Raw genomic sequence first — 24,563 nt, 5'->3', positions numbered from 1 at the left:
AAGTAAATATTAGTTCGTCTTCAATAAATGCAAATAATTCGCTTCTGGGAGTGTCTGAAACGAAAGTCGTATTTTGAGTGGATATTTAGATTTTTTATCGCAAAAGCACCCGGTAGCCGATTAACCAGGTCGGCCGTCCTGGCCGGTTAACCGGTTAAACCATCGGAGGTATCGGTGACATATTTTTTTAATCCATTTCTAGAGACATCTTGACTAGCTACCCATCGCGTCGAAATTGCTAGAATACTATCCTGTACGATTGTGTTTTTTTTTTTTCTACTTCCAAGCGCCTGTCCACCCTGAAACAAATTGGAGAAAATTATTTGGCATTTGCGGATAATTGAAAATCAAAATAATACGAACATCGATAGATGTAACTCTGGGATGAGAACCGTTGTTGCGCATTTTTCATACCAGTCAGAATGAAAATCTTCATCAAACAACCTTGCTTTGGTAAATGCAACATTTGAGGACGATGTCATAATAATTTAATTAACCTCGACGGCAAGGGTTTTCGGTACAAAATTTACTATCACAACTCGGATCAAATTTCGCGAGTATTGATTAAACCGACGTCTGTTAATTAAACGTGCCCTTGAATTTCTCTGATTTGATGATATCAGCTATCGTCGAGTAAAAAGTTGCCGCACCCGCCGAGTTTTCACCGCAGTAAGATGGGGTTGCGACATTCAAAAAGGTATTCTGCAAAAACCGTAATTGAATACGTAATCGAGATTGTTTATATTCACATTCTAAACGTATATTCCAAAACGTAATCACGTCATTTTTGTACACGTTTCATCCTCATACCGATGTAATCAAATGGCAGACACAATGAATATACACATGTTGTTGAATATAGTCATCGTGAAGTTCAATTTCTGTGACTGTCTTAAGCACGATAAAAACTACGAGTACATTGAATATAGAATTAGAAGTGCGTGGAAAAAACACGTAGTGGGGATGAACCTGACGCAGTTAGCACACGAGAAAAAATCGCCTCACACACACATCGCTTGGCACAACTTTTTTTGCCTTCTATTTTGTTCGACTCATTATAGCAATCACTTGATCTAATTGTGAAAAATTAATTTTGGACTCGGAGCGAGGTTTGTAGTCTACGAGATATCACTATTTTTCTCTCATTTCCACCTAGATAGCTTGCATTCATTTGAATTTGGTTAAATCAATTGTTTAATTCATAAGCTTTCGTGCTAGTCGATGATGCTAATATTATTGACTGACTTTTATGGTAGTATATAAGGGGTAATGTTACAGAACATCAGCCACTCAAAAATTCACTTAAAATCCTTGGATACGCGTAAAAGCTTTAGCTACTCCAATATACCAGACTAAAACTCATGGAATTTGATAATACAAATAACTTGTAGCAACTACAGATTGGGCATTATAAAATTCCCATGTTTCATGTATTATATTGCGTCTCTTTAATTTTTGTTGTATTGATTTTTTCAAATAAATTATTGAAAAACAAATAGAAGAAATAAGAAAATAACATCCTGCGAATATTGAAATCTTCTGATCGCAAAATCGACCCTTTCGGGGTTACAGCCCTACTGACATGACAAGTTGGATACAAAAAGTACAAAACGTTTATTATTCATCCAGTATCATAGAGTCGTACAAAATGGTCAGTAGTATACTTATACACAGTAAAATTCAGAGATAACAATATCATGATGAGTTATATTGCGTAACTCCCCTCGGGAAAAAAACCCTCAACTTTGGTGTCAATTTTCACCCCCAATTTATAGATAACGCTAAATTTCCATTAGAAAAAAAGTTGAGGATTATTTTCTCCGATGGTCTGTTGCCTTGGGCACAAACGGTAGAGATAAACTACAGATACGTGAAAACTCAAATTTATCATCTGTATCCGTGACCTGAAATCGATAAAATGTGAATGTAAGTAGGCGTAGTATAAGTATGCCTCTAACACAAAGCGTCAATTGTCTATCGAGAGGGGGTTCAGATGGTTCAAGCCTTAAGCTTCAAGCTTTCAGTGCCGTCTGTTGCTCGGCTGCCAAACGTCAGTCTGATGGTGCGAATTACTGGATCGTATTACCATACGCCAGTGAGGACTTCATACGGTTCATCACACGTTCGCTGCGGAAAGTTTCACCGGTTGGTGGTTGCTGCGAATAGTCGTACTCTTGGGCGGCAACGCGTGGCACGTTTCGCGTTGGTTCTCGTTGGCCTTGTTCTCGTTGTTGCTGATTCTGCCGATACTGAATAAAATCAGTTAGTCTGTTGCTCCCCGGTATTGGATACCCGGTTAACCAAGTCGTTTCTTACCTGAGCAAAAACCGGTAGTTTTTCGCTGTCAAAACCGTTCACCGGCTTCTGATTTACGCTCGATATTCCAGAACCAGTTTTGTCCTGTTCGTCGCGCATCGCTGCTCTACCATATCCGTCAGAACTAGAACTGTCTTGGTGCTTGGGATTAAGGGGCAAACTAAATTTGTTATTTTCAACTGATTGCGAAAGGCCCGTTTTCCGGTTGTTGGCGCCTTGGTGGACTGTGTCCGCGATCTCGATCGCGACCGAATTTGGCACAGTCTCTTGATGCCGCGATAGTTGTTCCTGACCATTTTGGCGAAAGCCCGAAATTTCATCGGCGGTTCCCTCTCGGCTTGCGGAGGAAAACGTTTTTTCTTTGGTTGGTTGTCGGACGTGCTGTTCCGCTATTGTGCCGTGTTGAACCGTAGCCTCCATCTTTCTTGGCTGCTGTCGATAGATATTCAATTCCGGTGACAGTTCTAAATGGTTCTGGTACGGTGCGGCGCGTTGAGTCTGAAATTGATGGTGAACAAATTACGCATGCGTTACAAATGCTTGATGAGGAATTATTGAACAGCAAAGCGGCGGAAAATCCAACTTTTGCTTACCGAATGAATGTCTGGTGTTCCCGATACCGGTACTCGATACGCCGGTTCCTCCGATCTTATTACGGGCGTTCCGATTGCAGTCTTGAACATTCGTTCGCGCGCGCCATCAACAGCCGCTGCATAGACCGCCGGTGTCAGTGGTATAATCGTCGGATTGCACTGAATCAAAAACGGCACGTTGTACGAACTTTCGGAAATTTGATTCTTATCTATCGAAGCCACCGATGGAATTCGCGGTTTGCCGTACTGAAGCGACGTGGCGATTCCCCGCTTTGGATATATCAGTTCGAACGGATTCTCCGAGAAAACGTTTGACGGAAGCTCCGCAGAGGAAGACTTCGGGAAGAATTGTGTCTCTTTGGCGGGTCGATCGTATCCGTTCCATTCCCAAAACTTTGACTCGCCCGTTGGGTATAGTTCTGTGAATCTTGAGTATGGCTTTGAATCGTATAAATGGGAAAAAGAGATAGCCTCTAACAGGCTGGAAATAATGGACGCCAGTGGGCAGGTGGGATCAAGGCCGAATAGGGTTTGGGGCGGTTGGAAAGGAGTTGGCGAAGGTATTTCGGGATGTACAGGGAATGATGGAAGAAATTGGAAGAACTGAGGGAATTCCGGAAGAGTTTGAGGCTGGAGTATTTCGATTTCCTGGGGGTGTACTACAGACGATGGTCCGTCCAGAGAGCACTGCTGATTCGGTTTCGTCGGTGCAGGTAGGTAGCCTGGTACGACATCAGGAATTGGTTCGGGATAGTTTTCCACTATTGACGGGACAATTGGCAATGGGCTCGGTATCGGTGGTTTCTCATCGGTTTCCCCGGGCGGATCGCAGACGATTATCGGTGGCTGATCGATTCCTTGTTTGATCTCCACGCAAAAAGTCGTTGTTGTGGAGGATTTTTTTTTTCGGGCCAAGTTCTCCTCACTTTCACTCCGGTATTGCAGATTATCGGATTCGGACTTGAGAGATGGAACGTCACTTTTCGTCACGTCTGCAGCAGCTTGGTCAACGTTCACCGTTTCGTAATTTTTCAAGGCTGGCAATGCACGAGCTACGGCGACCCCTACGCACAAAAGAATCGTGACACTTTTAAGCTCCATCGCTGCTCTGAACAATTGTAAGCACTGCGACTGAGAACCGAAAACCAGCAAGGTTGAAACTAGCTATGCAGCATTCGACTCGGTACCTACGGGCTTATATGACACAGGAACAGCGGTGAGATATACTCGTATGCGTGGATACAACTGCTGACGCTGACCCATGCGCGTTACTTTGCGGCTGACCGAAACTGTTGCAATGCCGAGCGCGCGAAATATTTCTGTGCTGTAAATTCCTTTGTCATTTCTTAAATCGGCGATTTGACACATGTTTATTCGAATCGAATACTTCACCGTATAGTGACGTTATGAAATCATAAAGGGAAATTTGCAGCATATCTCGAAATTGATCGACGATCCGACGTGGATTTTATGAAAAAATGATGTAGGGACTTCTTTTTCTCCAGACTGATAATCGTTAGTTTTGTATAAAATCACGGGAACAGAAATATCGTAGTATAATAGTGACCGACCACGGCAAGCCTGAAGACGATCCACAAAAACTGTCCAACACACTGCGAGATTTTGGTAAAAGAGTACCTCGGTCCACTACGATTTCGGATATGCGATACCGAAGTAACTTGGTAGGCGAAAATTGATCTTTCAACTGATGTTACTTGCGGAATAATTCGTACGTCACTTTATAATATTTTCACTTGGTGCGCAAAAACTGATGCGTCAAATAACGTTTTTCAAACCAAGTAACTCGTGTACCGATAACGACATCAGTTCCAAATTCATGTGCACCGAGTAATTTCTGTACCCAAAACTTGGCAGAGCCTTCGACATTTTTCGCGTCGACCGAAGTTTTATTACAAACGCGCTGTTACAAATTACACATGTTAGTCTTAGCTCCGATCGTACCAATGCTCTGTGTACCATATCGTACCGTGGACCTTCGGTGCTGTGTATCGTTTGCGTATCCTCCGTTACAGGCAGGATAATTTCAGCTTGACGGATTTGTTTCGTAACGGCACGAATTACAATTACGGTGTTGCTTGCAATTAATATTCCTTTCACGCGTGAAATATAATGCTGTTATGTTTTCACAAAAATATGAAAATCGTGTTTATATGTCTATGCCCGTGTTAATCGAGTCGTGCTACGATATACATATAATTACTTATAGTATTGAGACTTAATTGGTAGTAGACGTTTCGCCCAATACGAAAGAATACAACACACCTCCATCCGCCCTGGCACAACCGTAGTACCAATATCTGAGATTTTTGTTTAGAGGAAAGAAGAAAATGCACCGCCGGAAACGATGAGAATTCAAATTCACTGGAGATCTTTAATTGATTTATCGCTCGAATTGGGTCGCGGTTCATACGCGAATTAGATATCTCTTCTCATACGGGTTCGGGTAGCGGTTACGGGATGTCAGTAAAGACGTCAGCAGACCTTGGATTTATACTCCTCGTCTGCGGAAGCGGCATCTGCTGACACGCCAGATTTTTAATTCTGCCGGACGGCACACATACGTGCCGTCGAGAAACCAATCCTGGTGAAAATCATTTCTACGATTTTCAACGCATTTTTAGAGAAATTGGAACATTTCGTACAAGTCTGTGAAAAAAATTGTTTTCGTGCAAGATTGTAAATACGCATAGTTTCTCATAAAAACTTGTATATTTTCATTAAATTTTGGTCTTTTTTTTCAGTAAAACATGTACAAACTACTATTTTACATTAACATTTTATAATAAAAATACAACTAATTCCAGACTTTTAATTTGTGAAACATACAGGTATTCCGCGGGCGACGAGATCATATCGAAGAAGTCTCTGATAGCTGTAAAAGAGAGTATAAATTTCCTGAAACAACGTACGTCCTCGGATGTATATAAGTATTCAATACCAAAACCATACATCCGTAGATATCGCGCCTGCGGGCACACCTACGTACACTCATAGATACATGCATAGATACATACGTCGCACGATCCGCATCATCTATACACGTGTCGAGGTGACGATATCGGGAATCTATGAGTAACGAGCGAACGAATTACGATATCTCAAGTTTACTGGAATTATCCGACAGGCTATAATGGTTGTATATTTTTAATCGAATTGCACGTATCGTTCGCCGATAAGATGACGCAAAACACGGCTATTCGGTTGCCCGCGGCCGCGCCATTGTACACGAATGAAAATTATGCATTGCCAAGGCTGCAGGGTCATACAGGATAAAGAATATGTACAAAAGCATGGATAAGTGAACTCTGTTGGAAAGATTTAACGTTCAACTGTGTGATTCGGTTAAATTTATGCTTATGGTAATGATCCGCAGAGTATATAGATCATCACGGACATTCGTGAGAAAGTGTCGTCGCTCACGGGTTTTCTACGATCACCTTGTCACGCAACGCGAATCCTGTCGCGGATGTATTCGAACAGTATCGCCGGAATTCCGTAAAACTCGTCATCCCGAACGCCAGCAGATCGCGCGGTAATCGATCGAATTACAGTCCAGCTCTGCACTGCCATTTTCGAAAATATCGGACATTGCGGTTGACGCGGACTCTCCCTCGTCGTCGGATAGGGATATCTTTTCGGTAATGACAGTGCGGACCTGTAACAATAAGCTTCGGCTGCGGTTGCCTGTGATCCGCTGGCGATGAGGCGGCGGGATTCACGGGTCATCCTCCAGTAGGTGTAATGCAATATCGCTGGCGGTAATCGACTTATACGTTACATTCACCGAACTACAAACTGTGCGCAGTTGTTGCGATAGCAATTACTCACGTTCTAACGTACCTGTTCGATTTCCAACAGATTCACGGGAGGAAGGACTTTTTCGGAGAGTCGGCCGCCGTGACGTAAGACGTCGGATCCTGTCGGCGATGACCAGAGGGGAAAAACCGCAGCTAGGAGATATAAACGGAGCAGCACTCGAGTGTGCCGCGGCTCTGCAACTATTTCTGAGTCGTTTGAAAGTGCCCGTTATGCCACGTAACGTGCAGCAATTGATCCTTGGTGAAAATCTGATACTTTTTAAGGAAACTTTGTTTCGTTGAATGTGAAAGAACTTTTCGATGAGAAAAATTAACGCACCATCCGCGAGGACCACCGACGGGCGGCCCCGCGATCGTCCCGTTAATCCCTCTCATCTTATACTTTGTTCATCTCGGCCATTGTGCTTGTATTCATAGTGTTGGACTTGTTGATTCTCGACAACCGCACTCGTATCCCATTTATTTTGACTGCAGCCAGCGGATATTGCAGATCGAGCGTTCGACGTTGCGCGTTCGAACCTGCAATCAAGCTCGACCTTACGCGCGATATATGAGACGTCGAAACACTTTTCACGAATACACGATACGTATGCCGCCTATAATTTTCACGCTCGTTACCGATTGTAGCCGAAAATCCCGGTGTATCGCCACGGACAGTTGCTCGGGATGCATTGGGATTAATTCGACAGGACGTCAACGGACGTCACGGAGAACTTTTGTGCGATCTGCTCGGATTGCTGCGACATTTGACTTTGGCCGCACCGCCCTCGGAATGTTCGGAATTGCGAGGATCGCCGCTTCCAGTCGCTTTGTTGCCGGTTTTCTTCGCGCTCACCGTAATTCCCCCAATCTTACTCAATCCACGCATACGCACGACATACTCGTAAATCATCCTGGTGTTTAAAAATCGACCCACGCGCAATGCTGCGTGATGTGTTGCACCCTGCACGTTTATGTTTACACTCGCGTCGCCGTCCCGTTTAAATATCCTTGTTTTTGGTAAATTTCAGCCAGCCGATCTTGTCAAGTGGCGTCAAGTGGCGGCCCGATTTAGTGAATTAATAAACGAGGCCCCGGCTCGTCTTCGGCTCAATTACAACGAAACCTTACACCCAGCGAGAGATTCGTCCGTAGACCCGACTGAGGTAGGATTATAGTTATATAACGACAAATGACTTGCCGCCGTACGGAACATTGGACGTGAGAATTTTCAATGGATGGACATCCATCGGACTTTTGCGATTATCCTGATACATACCTATATGTGTATGAATGTAGGTAATACCCAAGTGCACGGGTACGTCTGTAAACCTGTCCGTTATAATCAATTGTAGCCAATTAGATGTCCAGGGCATATAATACGTCGACTGTTTCGTATCGGTGCATCCTGCATGGTAGGGCGAAAACGCGAGGTATATAAAGAATGTGCTACCGGCAGGTGGAGGGAAGTCGCATGCGCGGTGAAGTCGATCGGTTATCGGGAAATCGGGATCTATCGCTTTGCTATCCCGTCACAGGACTCGCCGGCGAGCGCAATGTTTGTGAGTATATCGCATTTATGGTACAGCCACGAGTACAAGTTCGGTTGGCGATTGAGCTCCCCTGACTGAGGCTTACTCTGGCTAATCGGTCTACTGCCAATGGTTACGACATCGTGTATGCTACGCGTATACAGGTTGTTTAGTTTTAATCGCCCTAGGCTGATTACACGAAAACTAAGCAGGTACGAAAAAATGCTTCCTACGCAATATCCGCCAGGCTTCGAAGGGGGAAAGAAAAAAAAATCAAGGGTACCTTCACCAGACCTTGGTGGCTCCACTTGCAAAAAATCCGACATCCTCGTATTCTTTCTGCTTTCAAATCCGACATATTTTGTGGGAATTTTTTTTTCGCATCTTGCCATAGTTTCGCAATGATCGGACCAGTGCTTTTTTAGATGAAACACCCTGCAACACCTGCCACGTTCACTATCTGCGGCACACGTTATACGATTTGTCTCGTTATTGCCGGTTTCCATGTACCCTGCAGACCAGATTCCTCGTAAGACGGTAAACGAAATTTATTCGTTCCAAATATCAAGGTTTTCCGTTTTCATTGCTATCTGATGGGAACGAGTTCAATTGTTTAGCTTCCTCACAACTCTCCAGAATGTCAATTCGTATAAAAGACATTTCTTAGATACTATGTGTTCCCTGTAATGAATATTATAGCTGATTGTTTGAATAATTTACGGACACTCTCCGATATGATTAGGACGTTTGCTGACGAGTCATACCTTGTAATAGAGGTATGTATAATGAATATGCGTGCCACTTGCAAAATTCCACATCGTTGTTCCGTACTCGTTGAATGATTAATTACAATTAGCGACGACGGATTGTGCGAGACGACGATGACAGAGATGTCCGATACGTTGCGAGCGGATTATCGGAAAAAAATCTTTGAAGAAATAAGTTCAGTCCTGTGTTTGAAATAAACAAAATGAATGTGAAGGAAAAAAAAAATCGGAAAAATTTATGAGCATGCAAAATCTATTAGGTATATCGTCGAGTGTCCGATAAAATGCAGGTCAAATTGGCGAAATAACCCGGATCTTGGCACTGCCGTTACACCAACCACCTGCAGCTGGCAGACTTCATCCAGTCATATCGCATTCTGCCACATAACTTTCAATGACCAACGTATACGGATCGTGGGTATGGCGCTTGCTGAATATTCATCCGAAAATAAACGTCATATTTAAAAAGGTCAGACTTTTTTACTCAAGATACACTGTGGGTTATATTTATTTTCTGACAACAGTAAGTTGATAAAAAATTGTGTAATCAATCGTTACGAATGATCCTCTATTTATTTTCATGTCTTTGTTCTTCACTTACATTAGAATTATCTCCGACAAAAATAACAAACTCGCATCGTAAACAATGACGGGATATTTTCAAACTGAATAAGAGAATTGAGAATTCCGAAAATACGCCGTTTTCGATTTCTGATGTCCGTTTCGAAAGAAACTTGACAGACAACGGAAATTTTCACCACTGGCTCAACGTGGGACGATCATTTATTAATTTATTGTTCATTTTCCGATTAGGATCTGAAGAAATTTCTGTCACGACGCTAGCACCCACTAAGGGGGAATTTTTAAAAATTCACCTCCTAAAAGGATGAAAAGGGGCAAGTCGCGTTTTCGCGAATTGCCTTATATCTTTGAGGCCGGATGGGACATCGACTCGGATTTGCTTCTAAAGTTTTTTACCATGACAAACTGTAATATAGGTTCCTCAGTGACAATTCGTAAGGAGCACGACCCTGGACAACGAGGCGCGATGCGAAGGGTGCAGGAGCCAGCCTTTAGTTCATAAATAAATTCAGCAAAATTCTTCGAAAATTATTGAATCAGGGGTGAATATACCTACTCGTTTCTTTGCCTGGTATTGCAGGAGAAAAAAGAGACATAAAAATCGGGAATGGTTTATTTTCGGAATCTTTAATTCTGTGTCTCAATTCAAAAATATCTGCTCGTTGTTTACGATGGGACTTGGAATTATATTTCTCCAACTGTTACAACAACTAATAGTGCAAAAATTAGCCTTGCCTTTTCTTTCACTGGAAGGAGGCATTTTCTGGGTACGAATATTTGTTTTTTTTTTTCGGAAAAATGATGACAAATGACCACCAGAACACTCGTCAACGTTAGTGCAAGTCACTGCCGATAGGGATAAATTTGGCCACTCATACTCGCGCTCGGTCTCTGTATAACAGCAATATCGATTTTGGGAAATAATTGACACAAAATTCAGCCACTTATAGAACATATGTCCAGACATGACAATACTTTTTACCATGTGAATTTAGAAATACCTTATGAGGCTCAAGTTTGTAACTTTAAGCTAACGAAATACAGAGTAATGCATTACTGTGCAACTTTAGAATGACTTTCAACGAGTTGGCTTTTGTAAATATGAGTAAGTTTTGTTTATTACGGTTTACCAAATTTCGGACAATTCTAAAGGTGTGAACAACGATTTTTTTCCTAAAGCTGCGTCGTTACAGTAACGTTACTAACTTGAACCTCGTAATTTCTGGAGGTAGCCCGACATTTATACCTATATCATTGAAACTATGCAAGACACGAAACCAAAGTAAGTGGTGGAAGCCTCTAATCACCCTGAGGATACTTACATATGAAATTGTTAGGAATTGTTATATATATTTTTCTTCTTACAACATATTTATTTTCTATGCAACTTAATTATCGATTTAATCGTTTTTGGCCTCAACAAAGATAGATTATAAATTGACACACTCCTTGAAAGAATACTTATCTACACTTCGCGAATAAACTTGGATTCTATATTATGGAAATTAAACAGATATCTCATATGTTTTCGTTAAGGGCAGTTACAATTGCACACTTTTTTTTTTTATCATCTATTGCGAAATAACCAACATTACTATATGCATATCGAATAAAGAAACAATTTTATACATCGCGAAGTATTGTCCAAGTTGATCCGCATCTTTATCTTTGTATGATATGATGCTCATATCATGCATGTATGATATTGTAGATTGTACATACGTGCCCATGCCATGGGTCATTGACTAAAGATTGCTAAAGACAGCCAGCCATGAGTATTCTTTTGAAGCAAGCAAAAGCGCACGAGTGCCGCAGGGGTAATGGCGGTGTCTTACGTTCGCTGATTCATTTTATGGGACTTACAATGCTAACGGAGTCGGTGAGGGTAGGAAATTTCTATATTAAAGCTCCCCTGACTATCCCTCGCCCAATCGGAACGGGCTGCAAAATTCGTCATTCAGATAGCTGCCTTTAGCAATCTTCAGTCAACGCATGGGTATACATAGGTCCTCTTGCGAATGCATCAAGTCTAGGACAAATTTTCGCAGATGTTTTACAATAATCTGGACGTACGCATGCGTGGCGATGTAAGATAGATGGATGGGAAGATACCAATTGACTCGCTTGGGAGCTATGTATCTTTTTCGAACCACGTCACTTGTATGGAAGGGAATCGCCAGCGAGCGTCACAGTATTAGCATATTTCCATTCTTATCCGCAAATATACACTCGTCTTTTAAAACACTTGTATCTACAAAATATTTTTCGATTACAAGCATACGCGGTAAAATGTTTTTTGCATACAAAAATAAAGGGGGACTATAATTACACAGCATAGAAAATTTGGAAAGAATAAATTCCCATACATTTTGCAATATGCTGTGAAATTCGGCTCGACCTAAACTGTCGGAATCAGTCACAAGAATACAAATCTTCTTCTCATATACATTCTTTGATACTTCATTAAAATGGATAATGGTTCGCATAGCAATAACAACCTAAATCAGTATTCCGGACGACACTTCCGTTTCGGTATCGACCTATGCAGGTGTACATAATGGAAGAAATTAGAAACAAAATAAATTTGTTTTCAACCTTCCATCTTCTAAAACCGTAGTTTGACATAGAAAAGTTATTCTCTTTGATACGGAGCCCTGTACATTGAGATAAAGAGGTACTGCATTGCGTTTGAATATTCCCCAATTAATTAACAGAGGAACAATTAACTATTTTCTAATCAAATATGAACAACTTTAGTTCCAAGCAATAAATTATGCTCCCTCGAAATTCATTAGTAGAACGGGTATACTATGCATATTTAACCGCCTTGTGTTTCTAAAGAAATCGCTCCGGACAGCCGCTCAGGTGCGTCAGCGCACAAGGTTCGGTTCACGCGAGAATAATTTTTCATGCCAAAGTATGGTTTAGAAAAACGACACATGAAATAAAAAAAAAAAAAAGGGTAAAATATCACTGCCGATACGCCAGTCAGTTGTACCAGCAGTACAGATCGCATACTGATCTGCTTTTAGACTTAATATGTGGTAAATGAAACAGGTCCCTGGTCTACAAGGGGTGTGCACAAAAAGAGCTGGTACATTATAATATGCCACACACAGTGGATAGGAAGTTTAAAAATAAATAAGGTTGTCGAGTGATTGGCTAAATGATGTTAGAGCTTGGCACGGGGAACTTTGAGAGGATTCTCCGAGGCGGTTAGCATCTCCTTCCACCACTTGGCCCTCTCCATACCACTTGGATTACACCTAAACGAGGTTTCGAGATGTTCGTATACCTGAAATTAAATAATTGTCAGTACAGTTTGACAAGTATTGGACTTAGTCATATATGTCGGATACATATCAACAGTTACATAATGCATTTCATAACTAACCAGGAATTATTGCATTAAATTCATGTTACAGGGTTGCCACAAATTTTGGATTGTAAATTTCCCGGACTTTTCCTGATTTCAGGACGAAAATTGTAATTTTCCAGATACCTTGTGTCTCTCAACATTAAAATAACGGACTTGAAAATTTAACCAATCATTACAAATTATATTTAATTAATTTTGATGCGTTAATACTTTGCTTGTATTTCAATTCTTCATTCGATACCGAATCATCATCCATACACGGGTGAAGTCAGTTTTTCGGGAAATTTGAAAAATATCTGACTATTCGTGATTTTTAACGTTTCTAAGTAACGGCAACCCTGCACTTCAAGTATTTTGTACGTAAAAGGCGGGCTAACAAAACCGGACCAATTTAAAACCTGAATAAAACCCGAACGCGTCGACCGATATTTTCCCTCGAAATAAGAAGTATAAACTTTTCGTTTCCCCGTTTGATGATCCAAATTTCTATTCCATGCTGAGATACATGCTCATGAAAAACGGGTTTCGAAAAATTCGTTGGAAGGATTAAAAAATAAATGAATATTAAAGAATGTTGAACTTAATTTCCATCTTGCACTGTGATTTGAACACTAATTTATATTGGCTCAATTAATGACTGAAAGCTTGCAGCAATGTGTTTTTCTCTTATTCTTCTTGTGTTTCATATATAAAAATTTTCTACTAATTCATGTGATCAACGTAATGAAAGAAAAAGCAAATGAGGAATAGAATTTAGTCACAGAGGTTCGAGGTATCCACCATTCACGGCTACTGTTGTCAGTACTCTCCTTCGCCGGGATGCAATAGTTTCTGCACTATAGAGTAAGAGCAGGCTATGTGACTTCAAGTTCCACTTATAAGTGAATAATCTCCCCTATGACTTAGATTCCGATGCTCTAGATAATTCGCCAATATTAAATAAGACAGCCTTAACGCCATCTCAAAAATTGTTACAAGTATGTTTTTTCTGCGTGGTGAGTGATCGTTCCTGATCAAATTCTGATTGAATTCCGATCAAGTGTTGGCCGAATCAGTTTCGGTCACGTTCTCGACATTATTTACAGCCGACTTTTTCGATAGTGGACTTTCCTGTTGATATTCCTAAAACAAAATTTTTAACGTCAGAGTGCGCGTTTTGACTCTAATATTACAAGGAACGTTTTATGACACGTGGAAAGAATCTGGAAGAATTATTGAAATACCAGAGTTGAAAGTCGAATCACAATTAAAGATAGAAATTAAGTTGAACATTGTTTAATATTAATTTATTTCACTTTCCCAACGACTTTGTCAAAATCCGTTTTTCAAAAGCATGTATCTCAGCAAGGAATAGATATTTTGCAGATTTACAAACGTGAAACAAAAGGCTCATTCCTGCAGTTTCGAGCAAACAAGGTTTTTGAAAATTGGTCGGCGTGTTCGGGCTTTTGTTTTCGTTTTAAATTGGTACAGTTTTTTTCTCTCCCACAGTGTATTTACGAATGGCTCAATTATTTTCTTTATTCCTGACTTCACCATAATGGCCATTTTATCGACCTGAAAAATGGGCACAAGTATCATATGATTCTGTCTTATACTTTTCCGACGCATTCGCGGTATTCAGTGTTTTTCTGGTTTTTTCCGTCTTTTTTTTTTAAATTTAGAACTACTTCTCTTTATATTAATATAAATGGTCTATAAATTTTAGTTTTCAGACTTATAAAATGATCGCACTTGAACATAAAAAAAAAATATTCACTCAAGTCAGGAATAAAGCTCTATTCGCAACATGGAAATAAAGCCTAATACATATTCCCTTGTTCTACAATGTACTATTTTTCAAGGGGAGTCGGACAAAAAATAAGGTTTTCAGAACGGACGCGAATTTGTTCGGTCTTTAGCCCAGTTGGATCGAAGTTTGAAGTAAATTTTTTTCGCTGTAGCTCAAATGGTTGTTTAACTCACAAACATCGAATTTTCCAGTTTAACCGGCGCATTGTTCTCTTTCTATATCTCCAACTCCTGTTCCGCAGTAGCTAACCAACTCTTTTTCTACTTTGATCTACGGTTCAACCAGGCTTCAGATTTACAAAATTTTAATTCAAACCGAAAACTTTTTTTTTGGTCACGTTGCTTGGGAAATGATTTTTCATATATTGATATACTTTTCCATCGGCTCGACCCAGGACAGAATTCAAAACGAAGTCAGGAGGTGCTAATGAGTCTGCGATGCCTAGAGCTTCCGGTTTCAGCTGTTCGCATAATATAAGGATCGACTCCCGCAGTAAATCTGCCATTCGAGGCCCCTCACAGTATCCACCTATTATGGTGCGTGCACGGATGAAAAGTTGAATTCTTAATTAACACACAAACTTGATATACATCATAATAAGATAAGATGTTTATTGACATGCAACTGGGATATGGTTTGTCAAACTAATACTTTTAAATAAATTACCTTGGTAGAGGGTAGCCAGATGCTTCTCAAGACAGGACAGCGTGTAGAGAAGAAGTACCTTATCTAATACCAGTTCCAAGGTACGTGTGTCTGATCTCGTTGGAATCAATCGTTTCAGCCTGACGATACAGTACTTTTGCACTATCATCTGTAGTAAAAATATATTTTAGTATACATGAATTGGATTTTAGTCACATATTTTTGATCAGTGACTCAACCGATCTTTGCGTGTTGCTATCTGCAATGGGCATGGAAAAATACCTCTCCGTAAACTTTTGAAAGATTTGCTGCACGGTAGACCTGTGCCTTGTTACGTGCGGTGAAGTTATCTAGCCCACCATGAATACCTTGATCAATTTGACGTTGCGTTTGTACGACGAGCCAACACAGCAGCCACTCGTTTGTTTCCCTTACAACTGTGTGAAGAAAGTTTAGTTTGTTTGATTGCATGAAGGCTAACATTTTACTTGATGAGCTGATGGTACAAAGGGCGTAGAATCTCGTTCTGCCGTTATACATACAATTATTAGACATCACATCGGCGACGCTGTTTCCCTGGAACTTCCTTTTCAATATGACTGGCCCGCTAGCAAGGAAATCTACTGATCCGAGAGGGCTTGATAACGGAGCCCCAGCTTGCACCTCCGCCCATTGACGTAACAGCCAGTTACTCGTCTGCTGAGGCAGGACATTGTTGTCACCCTCATAGGTGACGGTGGGCTCGTGATTTACACCGAGTTCACCCAGGTTAGCAGCTGCAGAGAATTTTTTTAGAAATCGACTATCAATCAATGATCGAATTTCACGGCAATTATCGTACCTTTGAGGTAACCGTGACCACCGCAAGCTTCTCTGCACTCTCGTATTGCGTCCCGACAAGTCCAGGTGATCAGTGGCTTTATCGCTGATATAATTGAGTGGATTTCTGATACAATCTGACTCTAGAAATAATCCAAAGAATGTATATTTGTAACAAGTCAAGTGCTTTGTTTCGCTGATTGGCGAAAATTTTTACTTGTATGCTATCCCTACGCTCCTGTAAACCTGTATAAACCGAGTTTGAATGCGATACTTACAAGATCTGGTATGTTTTCACCCTCCATGGATTTTTGTACATTTTCCAAGTAAACTCCAGTAAATTCAGACATAAAGGTCCTGAAAACTATCGCCGCAGACAAGTAGGGAAACAACCGCCATCGCTGTAATCAATGGTTATCTGCATTACCCAGATGTACACCCGTGCTATCATATGCATACACACCGTACCGTATCTGGTGGGAGCTAATAAGTTTAATGCGGACAAAATGTCAAAGACAAAAATAAAATTACTAGCTGGATAAACAAAAGTATCAAGTCCAAAGTATCAATTTTTCAAGTATCATGTGGCGAAGCCTCTGATAACTGAAAGTCTTAAAAAATTGAAAACGTCGGTGGCGCACCTCTGCTGAATCCTGAATTTTTTACCAGAAAACTTACATGAAGCTCGTACTCGATCAAAGGATTTTCCCCCTTTCCATTGGACGTTGATTGACCGAACTGTTTCCTAACCGCAGCGTACCTCACCGCTATTACTACCGCGGCTCCGATTGTGTTTGTGCTTTCTTGGCAAATACCTATCCGGCCGGCAGAGAGATTTTCAAGTGCCGCACCTGAAGTGATAGCGACAATAATTGACAAACGCATTCATCAAATCTATATCTATGTACATGTCGAATAGTGTTGAATAGATAAAATTATTACCAAGAATTTTTTGAGGATCTGAAAAGGAACTTTCGTATTCGCCGTCCGGAGAAACATCTCCCGTTCGATTCAGCAGACTCTCCCTCGGTATTCGGTAATTGTTGAACAATAGGAAACTGGGGACAGCGAAGGCATCGGATAGTTCTCGAGCTTAGGAGCACGATCATTTAATGTACGAATAGCTAGGCCACACAAATCGCATGCAGCATAACGAAATCTCATGAGAAACGGAATTGTTACCCACCCGTTATCAATACCGTTGAGACCCATTTTTTCTCCCATATCCCCTACTGTGATGCCCGGATACGGAAGGTAGGTTTTCGGATCTCTAATCGGGACTATGAAAGCGTGCAATCCATGGCATTCTTTCAATGTAATCAACTGAGCGAAGACTATCGCTACTAGGCATGTTTTCCCTGAAATACAGATTTGATTCGTATAAATATATACGTTTGATAATCACTTATTACATGGGTGTGCACAGTTTTAGGCAGTCCATGGGAAAGGCTGTAGAACCTTGGTGAGTATCAAGACCAGATCTGCTCACCGTTTATTTTTCATCACCTTCAGATCAAGGTTTGATCCGTAACCAAACTATATTCATTGTACCGCATGAACTGACATGTATTGTTCGGTAGGCACAAATTTTACCCAATGTGTGTATTTGGCATTTCCTGCAAAGAAGTTAGATGTTCGGAAGAATTCTGAACAAAGATACTCTTTTGGCAAGGAGAAAACTAATCTGAGCTGCGCTGTAAGACTGCGTACATTATTTTTTATACCAATGTCGACAGAATAATGCTCTGATGCTCAGTAAATACGATTGCCGATCAAGATCTAAACAACTAACAGTGAAATCGGTTCAATGTAGTCACAAATGGAGCTGTGACAAAATACAGCACATCTACGATGCCTTTCAATGTCACCTAAGTTTCCGATCCAGCACTTTGCAGCCTGAAAGTCGGGGGTGTGTAGTACGAATTGTTGGGTTTTTGGATCATACGTTGCCGTGGTTCTCATCATTTTCGTATTGCTACCATGGGCGACTTCCGTCAATGCAAAACAGCCTAGCATCTGAAAGTTGAAGAGGGCTCAATACAATTGACATACAGGCAGCAATAGGGGTGAATCACATCTCTGCTTCTTTCCAATGTATTTACTGTCAGGTGTAGGTATAAACGTTTATTCATCTACAATAGAGGTTTCGAAGTGGCAACTGACTTGAACGCATCGCTGCAATACAACTGAATGGTCGTGGAGAGTTTACCTGCTTGTTCCAAACTGCATGAAACATAGGCAGGTGACGATCAGTGCCCAGACTAAGCAGCGTATTGCCAAATAAGTAAACTCCAATGGCAATCTTCACAGACAACGACGGGCTGACTATGGCTGTTGCTTCGTTCAACGTCATCAGGTAACCTGTCTAGAAGAACAATGGTATCGTTTGAAAGCTCTCAACACCCAGCAGCTTCGAAATTTTATGCAATACACGATTAGCAAATTACTTTTGCGAATGGCGATTGTACTGTGATTCACACAGATCTACCTATATTGGTACAATATGCAGTGATGTAGAAATTTTGCAGGTTTCGTGGTCTCAAGAGGATACATACGCCTGAAAAGAAAGAAAGAATTTCTTGGAACTGGTATCAGTTGCTGAAGTTATACAAGGCCTGCCAGCTCTGGTTTAATTTCATTGTCGCTGGTGGGTCAGAAACCTAAAAATTATCTGCTAGACCGGTTATATTGCAGTTGATGATGGATTAAAAATGTCACGCCCTTGAACCACCTAAATCTGCTAACTCTGAGTGGATAAAATTTTATAAAGCTGGCTGTCATAACTCAATAGTTCAATAACTTGATTTCTTCAAAGCAAATTACTGGCATTCCTAAGCATAATTTGGCAAAACTTGAGATTTGTCTGACTTCAGTTACCGTACCAACAGCTAGTTTGTGTAAGAGTGCTTGACCTGAGGTACAAATCGCATTGTTTATTATAACTTTATGAAACTCCATGTTGGTATTCTACAGTGACGTGATTTTGGCACAAACCAATAATAATTGAACTATGCAGATCTTAGATTCCTGAAAAAAATTGGCAATTTTTGTAATAAGTAAATGTGTTTTGCACTCGAAACGTATAAAACGCATGACATTTAGATGTCTTATCGGTTTGCACCAAAATTACATAAGTGTACAAAATTTACATGAAATTTCAAAAAGTTATTATAATCGATGTGGTCTATACCATTTGACTGTGTATGGTAGTTAAGTCATGACGACCAATTTCACTTCTTTTGTCTATAATTGTGAAAGACCAAGTAGCACGAACCGCAAATTTTGCTTGATTATAGTTAAATCCGTAAGTAGTGCTATGTCGATGAAATATTCCATTAGGAACGACGAACCTTTATTAAAAATCGTTTTTTCAGGCGTGTATACCCCCAATATGATTCTATCCCAGGTCCAAGCTATGCTCGTATTACCAGGTATCGAAGCCGTACTGTTAGAATGCGTGCATTACAATGATGCGGAATAGGGTAGGGTATGTGCTCAGTTAAACTTAACACAAGCGCCATGAGGTGTTGTTGCAGTTTCACACTTCAATGTACTAGAAACCCGCGGAAATTGTGCCCGTACACGGGGGTAAGACGAAACTGGTTCAAGCGAAAGATATCTAGAATGCTCTGAGAAGGACTTGGAAGCGAAAGGACTCGAATCCTATGAGAAATTCATCGAGTCACTACACACGCATACCTTGTGATACGAGAACACTAGAACAATAAGAATACCTCGTACCTTTGCCTTGTAGTTGAATTGATTTATGTTAGGTGGCAAGAGATGAAGATGGTTGAGGCGAGCCAATTGTCTGGCAACTTGTCTTTTCTGTTCATTTGCACTAGGCGTTATATCCTGATGCGGGTGAAATTCAGGGTCTGCTTCCATCGCTTTCCACAATTTCATCTGCGAGATTGACAGACTTGTTAATTATCTCAAGAGTTTCATATTTTAATACATCCTGTGTATAGTAGGTACGTTATGATGAGGCTGAAGTTAGTAACGTTAATCTAACGAAAGCTAAAATAAAACTTACTATTTCACAGCATTAGAATAACTGGAGGAGTTGAACTCATAAAATCTGAATTTCTTAATGCCGTATTCTGGTTTACTGAATTTTATATTATCCTGAAGTTGTGAAATAACGAGTTTTTCTATAAAATGCATCGATAAAGTAACATAGCAAACTTCAACCTGATAGATTGTGGAGAAAATCAAAGATACACTATTATAACTACCCCTGATTTTAACAGAATTAGTACGTCTCATTACGTAAGGGCTGAAAATATAGAAATAGAATTGAGTTCACCTTCAGTCTTAGAACATCCGGATCTTCCATTACTAGGCGAAGTTGCTTCCAACAAAAAGATGCCGAAGCCCTGTACTCGGCCAAAGCACCGGTACTGGGTACATCTTCAATCCAGTCAAGGTCATTCTTGAAAATATGTCCTGATACCGTTGCTTGAGTTGGAGACATCGTCAGAGCGTATCTTTGGTAGGAATTTCCTGTTGAACAGGTACAAACACGATATACGTATGTACCTATGTATCTTACAAGTCATGCGATTGAAGATACAGGTATGTTCCATGTAAAGATGTCTCAGAATACAATAAAATTGATTCCGGTACAGGTGACACACTTACTAGCTTCTCTTTTTTCATGCAAGATAAAACTACCTAAATAAACGTACGTAAGTAAATGATCATGGCCATGGTGTGCGACCAGCTGTTGAATTAGATTGGGCAACGGGATTATCACACACTACTATATTACCGTGAACTAAATCTGATGGAAAAATATTATTATTCAGCCAATTTTGTTATCAGAAATTACTCCTGGCACATTCTGCATCAGGAGTGGGACAAAATTTTTCCGTGAAATGTAGAGATAATAACAATGTCAAATACTACTCATTGTGCAGTAATCACTTGGTTACGAAACGAATCATATGATTAATTTGCTGCGCTATGTTGTCTCTTAGTCAATTAAAATGTTATTAACAGTCCAAAGGATTAAGTAAGACGCCGGTATCGCTTAATTGGTTCGCCAATGTTATAAATGTAAAAATTTATTATTTCGACATTACTTATGACTTAGGCTTTATAATAAAGATGAGTGGAACATACCACTTAGCGCCGACCAAACGAAAATATATTATGAAAAGTGTGTATACATGGAAAATGTGGAAATGTCGATTTTAGGCCTTCAGTGACTGCCTTAGATACACTCATGTATTCAAAACGTGCGATCAAGACAGCCTATGTACAGTTCTGCACATCATCATATTTCCGTGGTTTATTTACACATTAGTACGGAAAATAACATTGACACAAGTATTATGGCAAAGTCTTTGGAAAGTAATATCCACACGATACCATGGTGTTTCATATCAGAAATTAAAGGTTTCACGTACAGTGGCCCTATTGTCTGATACGATATCTCTCTCTTCTACTTGTTACGATAGATACGAATTCACAATTGGCCAAACATACGTGATAACGTGGTGGCTCATTCATGCGTATACGACTGATTACCGACAACGATTACATCCACTTTGCCCGTAATTGCGTTCAACAGCGATCTGTACATGTTCAGGTTAAGACACACGTGATTACAAGAACATTTCTATCTATCATTATTGAATCGATACGAGCATGTAATTTAATGTTATCAAGGGTGAGCGCGGCACATGTCTGGACATATAATTATACTCATATATACAGGGATACAAGGGCATATGAGTATAATGGAACGAAGCTTCTTGATAACGAACATCTTTGAGGGCGGAAATGATATCCGTTACTGAGAAGAGTGTATTATTCCGAAAATTTTTACTATCCCATTTCCATTTTACAAGGGATGATATAGGATCGTGATATTCAGAAAATATTGATTAAGAACCAGGAGGAAAAAAAAAAACCAGGTCTGATTCGTTTATATTTTTACCTAAACAATTCGACATTGAATAAAAAAAAATGTTCTCATTCATTAGAATTTCTTTGTATTTACTCATGGAGGTACGTGTCCCCATTGATGTAGCAGCACGAAACTTTACATAGAGTTTTTGTTTATGATGTGAAACACGTCTCGGGTGTGTAGCAATGACTATTTTTCGATTACCCCCAAATAAGGACTACCCTGGTATACATATTGCAGTTGAGCAAAATAAAGCAATGAAAAACAGGCACCTAGTCCATGAATAGCAGTTGAAACTTGTTATTTGTGCAACATAAGGTTAACCCTTTCAGTCACTCGGTTTTTTTTTTTTTTCGCACAGAAGTGCAATTGTACGTTTCCTATGCATATTACGATGCTGAATGCGAATCTGATGTCGAAAATTTAATAAAATTAAAAACCTACCCCTGAAATGGGGTGAAACGGGGCCGAATCATCAACATTGTTTTAGAGAGTGTTCTTGAATGAGATTTATATGAACATTTATTTTGAGATAGTACAATGTCAGGCCGGGAATATGTGCAACCCCCAATACTATTTATATGCACCCCTAAGGAGGGTAAAAACTACCCCTATGCGTTGAATTTTGTAAATCTAATTGCCACTCTGAGATCTCTGTTTGTTTACCAAGGAATTCCAAGCTTGTTTAGTACATGTTTATTATCAAATTTCTCCGCTAATGAATTACATTAACGAAAACAAGTTTTGCATTTGTTCATTTATAACAATTACAAACAATTATGGATTTGCAAATAATCCTAATCATTTCAAAGTTTAATTATGTTTCCGTGACTGAAAGGGTTAAAACATTCGATCCTCCAGTCCACGAATGATATATTTGACGTGTATTACTTTTCAGATTCAGCCTATGCACGATTCTTAATCACTGTATAGAGGACAATCGCGATAATGAACGGAATATCAAGCAGGCCCACCACGTGCATTACTACTATCTCTCCCAGTCGCTGTAATTGGCGCGATACACCCACAAGGAGGTTACATTGGCCTGTATAAAATACCTGTGGAAATTTCACACGCGGATTATCACTCTTTAAGTATGACCCACCCACAAACGCTTGCGCACAGTACGTCCTACCCATTTAATTTCCATCGCACCAAGTCGCCCTAGGCATCGGCTGATTGAGTTTAATTGAAAAATTAACAAACGTAAACAGCGCAGCGTGACAGCCTACAATCACGATACTAGCCACAAGTCCTCAGCACGTCGCACTAATGCAGAATCGCTTCTTTTTTTTTTTGCATCTGCTGTCGATTTCTTCCCGAACGGTTGTATACATATACCTATGTAGATTCATTCAAACACCGCGTAACCGTTCTTTGGCACTATTCGTCCTATCAATGTTATACAGCGATGTATTTATCCGGGACAATCATTACCTCTTTAAGTCTATCAGCAGAGACGAATATTTCCGGTCGAGTTCGGGTATGCGACTAAATTTCGTGCGGCATACGGAGTTCCAAAAGCCGGCCGGCCGGCCGCCGGCACCGCCCACTGAATCTTGGGATGTGGATTGTGGTTGCGTGCGGCGAATCGTACTACCTTAGCTGTGAACTATATCGACAGCAGCTGATTAACCGTTTGTCAGTAACGGAACTTTCACTTGTCCACTTGCTCGCGTGCGTGATTTGAAATTATACTTACGTATTCGATGTATGGCGAAGCTGGAATTCTTTCTTAGGTGCTGCCAGGACTGAACTCTACACGGTGCCAAGTGCCAGTTGCCACAGCTTATCTCGTTGCACACACGCGATAAACATGGTGCTGCTGTAAAGTAACCTAGGACCTCTGCCAAGAACACTTATCCTTGTTTATTTTGTCCTACATAACAATCTTCATTTATTAAGGAATGGAGTGAATTTTTGTCAACTTGTCAAGTCTTTGACATGGAGCGATCCACTGTTGCAAAAGTTCACCATCACTATTTCTATTGAAAGTAGACAGTTTTTTCATCATTTGGTCTATTTGAAATAAAACTTGGAACCAAACAGTACCACAGCATATTTGATGAAATTCCGTATTAAAAGGTGTATATACGCTCAAAAGCGTATGACGTTAGGTACGTACTGTTTATTTGCTGCTACTACTACTACTACTACTACCACCGCTGCCTGATCATAACGGCCTGACTCGGATGACAGATTTAAGAAACTTTTGCCCAACAATAACGTTTCCAGACCTTTGCAAAGGACTGTGTTTGGAAAATACGGACAACTATGTTCATGGGGCCCTATGATCAGTCTTGAATTTTCTCCACCCGTTTTAAATGTCAAATTGTACATCAAGTTTGCGACTAGCTTAACAGCATTTTGGGAAATTAACAGAACAGGAATTTATATAAGGAC

General features: G+C 40.3%; 3 protein-coding genes across 12 annotated transcripts; 1 reads left to right on the top strand and 2 right to left on the bottom strand.

Moving 5' to 3' along the window:
* Positions 1–1,459: 1,459 nt before the first annotated feature.
* Positions 1,460–5,338, bottom strand: LOC124219776 (uncharacterized). Its single transcript, XM_046627859.2, has 5 exons — positions 5,332–5,338; positions 5,193–5,291; positions 2,910–3,973; positions 2,317–2,814; positions 1,460–2,249 (listed from the first exon to the last, which is right to left on the bottom strand). The coding sequence occupies exons 1-5, from the start codon at positions 5,336–5,338 to the stop codon at positions 2,070–2,072; spliced, it is 1,848 nt and encodes a 615-aa protein (XP_046483815.1). The 3' UTR covers positions 1,460–2,069.
* A 49-nt stretch (positions 5,339–5,387) lies between these two features.
* On the top strand, positions 5,388–8,354 carry LOC124219038 (uncharacterized). Its single transcript, XM_046626142.1, has 6 exons — positions 5,388–5,401; positions 5,759–5,835; positions 6,789–6,989; positions 7,376–7,584; positions 7,759–7,893; positions 8,187–8,354. Exons 1-6 carry the CDS (start codon positions 5,388–5,390, stop codon positions 8,352–8,354), a joined length of 804 nt encoding a protein of 267 aa, XP_046482098.1.
* Positions 8,355–9,550: 1,196 nt separating this feature from the next.
* On the bottom strand, positions 9,551–24,017 carry LOC124219786 (peroxisomal acyl-coenzyme A oxidase 3). 10 transcript variants are annotated; one of them, XM_046627890.2, is made up of 15 exons: positions 23,863–24,017; positions 20,553–20,749; positions 19,985–20,149; positions 18,453–18,608; positions 18,112–18,259; positions 17,430–17,601; positions 17,186–17,301; positions 16,922–17,094; positions 16,522–16,644; positions 16,266–16,386; positions 15,967–16,200; positions 15,707–15,861; positions 15,446–15,593; positions 15,153–15,307; positions 9,551–12,903 (listed from the first exon to the last, which is right to left on the bottom strand). In XM_046627890.2, the coding sequence occupies exons 2-15, from the start codon at positions 20,718–20,720 to the stop codon at positions 12,781–12,783; spliced, it is 2,157 nt and encodes a 718-aa protein (XP_046483846.1). In that variant the 5' UTR covers positions 20,721–20,749; positions 23,863–24,017; the 3' UTR covers positions 9,551–12,780. The 10 variants fall into 10 exon arrangements, with proteins under 10 accessions (XP_046483846.1, XP_046483844.1, XP_046483845.1 ...); XM_046627888.2 differs by lacking the exon at positions 23,863–24,017 and adding an exon at positions 23,598–23,754; XM_046627889.2 differs by lacking the exon at positions 23,863–24,017 and adding an exon at positions 23,219–23,390.
* Positions 24,018–24,563: the final 546 nt, after the last annotated feature.

The sequence above is a fragment of the Neodiprion pinetum genome, chromosome 5, assembly GCF_021155775.2.
Source record: "Neodiprion pinetum isolate iyNeoPine1 chromosome 5, iyNeoPine1.2, whole genome shotgun sequence".
NCBI classification, from domain to species: Eukaryota; Metazoa; Arthropoda; class Insecta; order Hymenoptera; family Diprionidae; genus Neodiprion; species Neodiprion pinetum.
Note: the sequence above shows the minus strand (reverse complement) of the source record. Positions and strands in the feature narration are given on the sequence as shown.